The 4517-nt window shown below is 51.3% G+C and overlaps 1 protein-coding gene across 1 annotated transcript; it reads right to left on the bottom strand.

Annotated features, from left to right (window-relative positions):
• Positions 1 to 43: 43 nt before the first annotated feature.
• LOC131214380 (uncharacterized) lies at positions 44 to 1411 on the bottom strand. Its single transcript, XM_058208762.1, has 2 exons — positions 368 to 1411; positions 44 to 295 (listed from the first exon to the last, which is right to left on the bottom strand). The coding sequence occupies exons 1-2, from the start codon at positions 1409 to 1411 to the stop codon at positions 44 to 46; spliced, it is 1296 nt and encodes a 431-aa protein (XP_058064745.1).
• Positions 1412 to 4517: the final 3106 nt, after the last annotated feature.

Here is a 4517-nt window from a genome sequence, read left to right as displayed (position 1 = left end):
CGACTACGGTATCGAAGTCAGCCTACACCGCACCGGGAGGAGCTCAGCGGAAACTGCGACGTTGCGTGTCTCGGAGAAACATCAACAGCGTGTAAGAGATTTTCATCAGCCTGGCGAATGCTTCGCTGCATATCTCGAACATACCGCCGCCGGTGATGTTGAGGCCGTTTTGCGTTTTGCTGAAAATGATCGAGAGCGAGGTACGGGCCTGTCGATAGCGGCTAGCATCACGCGGGGAGTACCTTAGCTTCGTCGGCCAATCGAGACTGTACAAAAGGGTTCCAATGCTTGCGTTCTGGAAGAGAATGGCGAATGGAGAATGGGAAGAGAATTAAAACCAAGAGTAGCAGGAGCGGGCGTTACTAACCATATCGTTCAACCGATCCACCAACCGGCAGCACCAGTAGCACTCGAATATGACCACAGTTAGGAACCCGACCAGGATGACACCGTAGGTGGTGATACCGTTTACGCTGATCATGAACGCACCTAGCGTCAGAAGCTGGACGGCCGCGTAGAACATCAGCAAAAAAGCGGTCCGCAGAAACGGTTTGATGTTGCTGAGCTGGCCCTGGAACACCTCGTGGCGGTGAACGGTGCGCGCGATGTGGCGCTCCAGCTGGTCCCAATCGAATGTGCCGCGTAGCCGTTGTGGAGCTGCGTTGCCAGCAAACAGCTGCCCGTAGTCGGCAGCGATACATGCTAGCTCATCGTACAGCCCAATCAGCAGGGTATTCATTATCGTGAAGGATACGTTGTAGGTTGCAGACCAGCGGAAGGAAAAGTCGAAGTTCACCAGAAACGCGCCTAGCTCCGCGTGTCGCCCTAAGGCCAAAATGTTGGCAGGGATCTCGTACAGATCCTCGCGATATGACCGCGAGAAGTAGTACATCGCCCGGTCGGCCAGCCCTAGGCTTTCACACACTAGGGCGTAGTTGACGATCTTGCGGTACGAGTCACTCGGTACGGATTGTTCCCGCTGGCGTTGCAGGTAGTCCGTGGTTCGCTTGACATCCTCCATGTACCACCCGAAAACAAGCACACGGACAAGACACATCGTTAGCAAGCCGCAGCCGTTGGTGCAGTGCAGAGTCTTGCCAGGGTTCACCGATGCATCCAACACCGACAGATAGAACCGGTCCACCCACATCAGATACTGCAGCAACTCGATGAGTCGCGTGGCCTGAAACGCCCACCGCACCCAGTAGCGACGTTTCCAGCGATCCGCCAGGTGAAAGCCGGTAATGGCTAGCAGCATCTCGGTCGGCAGGTAGATGTTGTGCTCCGTGTAGAGACCCGTGAAGGCACGGCGAATGCGACCGAAGCAATTGATTGCCCATACAGTGCAGCCGGACGTGTAGAGACCAGTGAAGGCACGACGAACGCGACCGAAGCAAGTGGTTTCCCCCATGGTGTAGCAGTGCGTGTTATGTCTCGCACACTGAAGGGCGGCACAGGCATGTCACCCAGCCTTATACTCGAGCCCCGGGCACAATCAGCGCGCTGACCCATGTCCATGAATTACGGATGAATATTTCCACCACACATGACAAAAATCTCGACCTATAGCTGCTATTGAGCGAGTTGCCGAACTTGAGGAAAACTTGGATGAATTAGGGCTGCTGATGACCGTAACGACGATTATCTTGCACATGTGGGCTAAATGTTTTAAATATTCAGTGTACATGTTGCCACAAACACCACATACAATGGACGGTGAAAGAAAAAGATCGAAGCTTACAATGTGACGGAATGCTCTACCGCTTTGCACCTGGACAGCAACATCAATTTCATAAGCCAGCAAATTATTCGGAAGAACAAAATACCGGCAGAATGCTGGTCTTAGCCTTGACGAATAAGGACATTCGCCAAATACTCTAGCGTCTATTGTTTTACGAGTTGTACAACATGTCTATGTGTTTCCTTTGCTTGTAATACACATCTGGCTGCGTTCGGACGGTAGTAATTCGAGATTTACAGATTGATAGTTTAAGGATAAGCTAAGATTCGCCTAGATATGTTTCCAAAGCGCGACGCCACCTCATCCTCGGAAAACACACGTCACATATAGCGTTTTGTACGTCGTGTACAGGTAGGCAACACCTGCCAATAGTATTTCAGCCAGAATTTATTTTGAATTCATATTCAATAGTGTCGTATGCCGGTGTGTGTCTAAGCTGCAGCATCCTACGGTGTTCTAATGCGAATGAATGTATGTATGGACAGCAAGTACACTACGGTAATGAAGACGACCCACTTTCAACATCCTCACTGAACCGAGAAGAGCTCAGTGGAAACTACGACGTTGCGTGTCTCGGAGAAACATCAGCATCGTGTAAGAGAGTTTCATCAGACTGGCGAAGGCTTCGATGCATATCTCGAACATACCGCCGCCGGTGATGTTGAGGCCGTTTTGCGTTTTGCTGAAAATGATCGAGAGCGAGGTACGGGCCTGTCGATAGCGGCTAGCATCACGCGGGGAGTACCTTAGCTTCGTCGGCCAATCGAGACTGTACAGCAGGGTTCCAATGTTTGCGTTCTGAAAGAGAATGTAGGTGAACAGACAGTGGCAGGAGCGGGCGTTACTAACCATTTCGTTCAACCGATCCACCAGCCGGCAGCACCAGAAGCACTCGAATATGACCACGGTCAGGAACCCGCCCAGGATGACACCGTAAGTGGTGATGCCGTTGACGCTGATCATGAACACGCCCAGCGCCAGAAACTGTACGGCCGCGTAGAACATCAGCAAAAAAGCGGTCTGCAGAAACGGTTTGATGTTGCTGAGCTGGGCCAGGAACACCTCGTGGCGGTGAACGGTGCGCGCGATGTGGCGCTCCAGCTGGTCCCAATCGAATGTGCCGGGCAGTCGTTGAGGAGAAACGGTGCCAGCAAACAGCTGCCCGTAGTCTGCAGCGATGCACGCCAACTCATCGTACAACCCAATCAGCAGGGTATTCATCACCGTGAAGGACACATTGTAGGTTGCAACCCAGCGAAAAGTAAAGTCGAAGTTCACCAGAAACACGCAGAGCTTCGCGTGCCGCCCTAAGGCCAGAATGTTGGCCGGTATCTCATACAGATCCTCGCGATATGACCGCGAGAAATAGTACATCGCCCGGTCGGCCAACCCGAGGCTCTGGCACACTAGGACGTAGTTGACGATTTTGCGGTACGAGTCACTTGGTACGGATCGTTCCCGCTGGCGTTGCAGGTAGTCCGTGGTTCGCTTGACATCCTCCATGTACCACCCGAAAACAAGCACACGGACAAGAAACATCGTTAGCAAGCCGCAGCCGTTGGTAGAGTTCAGGGTCTTGCCAGGGTTCGCCGATGCATCCAACACCGACAGATAGAACCGGTCCACCCACATCAGATACTGCAGCAACTCGATGAGTCGCGTGGAACGAAAGGCCCACCGCACCCAATAGCGACGTTTCCAGCGATCCGCCAGGTGAAAGCCGGGAATGGCCAGCAGCATCTCGGTCGGCAGGAAGATGCTGTGCTCTGTGTAGAGATCCGCGAAGGCACGGCGAACGCGACCAAAGCAAGTGATTTCCTCTATTCTTTCTTCCTTCACCTCTATGGTGCGTCTGGGCGTGTAGAGACCAGCGAAAGCACGACGAACCCGATCGAAGCAAGTAGTTTCCCCCATGATGCGGCCGGGTGTGCAGTGTCCTGCATACTGAATGGCAGCATGAGCATGTCACCCAGCCTTATACCGGACCCCGAGCGTGACCAGCGCGCTGACCAACGTTCATGAATTATGAATGAAAGTTTCCACGACGCAAGACAAAACTTTCGACCTACAGCTGCTATGGAGCGAGTTGCCGAACTTGAGGAAAACTTGGATGATTGGGGCTGCTGGAGACCGTAAGGACTAATGTTTTGCACATGTGCGGCAAAAGATTGAAATATTCAGTGTCCATGTTGCCGTAAGCACCACATACAAATGGACGTGGACGAAAAGGATCGATGTGACAGAATTTTCTACTCCTTCACAACTGGACAGTAAAATCAATATCAGAAGTCAGCAAATTATTCGGAAGAGTTCAATACCAGCAGCATGCTGGTTTCAGCCTTGACGAATAATGACAATCGCCAAGTACTCTATCGTCTGTTATGTTACAACTTGTACAATATGTCTGTGTATTCGCTTGGCTTGTTATACACATCTGGCTACGTCCTGGCAGGACGGTAGTAATCCGTGCTTTACAGATTACAGATTAATAGTTTCAATATAAACCAAGATTCGCTTAGATATGTTTCCAGTGCATGACGTTACCTGATTCTGGGAAAACACACGTCACATGGAGCGTTTTGCACGTTTTGCATAGGTAGGCAACACTTGCCAATACTATTTCAATCATACTTTATTTTGAATTCATATTCAATAGTGTCGTATGCCGCTGTGTGTCTACGGTGTTGCATCTTACGGTGTTCTAATGAGAATTAATGTGTGAATGGACACGACTACGGTATCGAAGTCAGCCTACACCGCACCGGGAGGAGCTCAG

Source organism: Anopheles bellator, unplaced genomic scaffold, assembly GCF_943735745.2.
Source record: "Anopheles bellator unplaced genomic scaffold, idAnoBellAS_SP24_06.2 scaffold00769_ctg1, whole genome shotgun sequence".
Taxonomy (NCBI): Eukaryota; Metazoa; Arthropoda; class Insecta; order Diptera; family Culicidae; genus Anopheles; species Anopheles bellator.
The sequence above is the reverse complement of the archived record's forward strand: the minus strand, read 5'-3'. Positions and strand labels throughout refer to the sequence as shown.

What these genes read in the sequence shown, in the direction of transcription:
- LOC131214380 (XM_058208762.1), bottom strand. Translation starts at nt 1,411, where the DNA reads ATGGGGGAAACCACTTGCTTCGGTCGCGTTCGTCGTGCCTTCACTGGT. An exon ending in TGGATCGGTTGAACGATATG is followed by an intron (nt 296 to 367) that starts GTTAGTAACGCC and finishes ATTCTCTTCCAG; the next exon opens with AACGCAAGCATTGGAACCCT.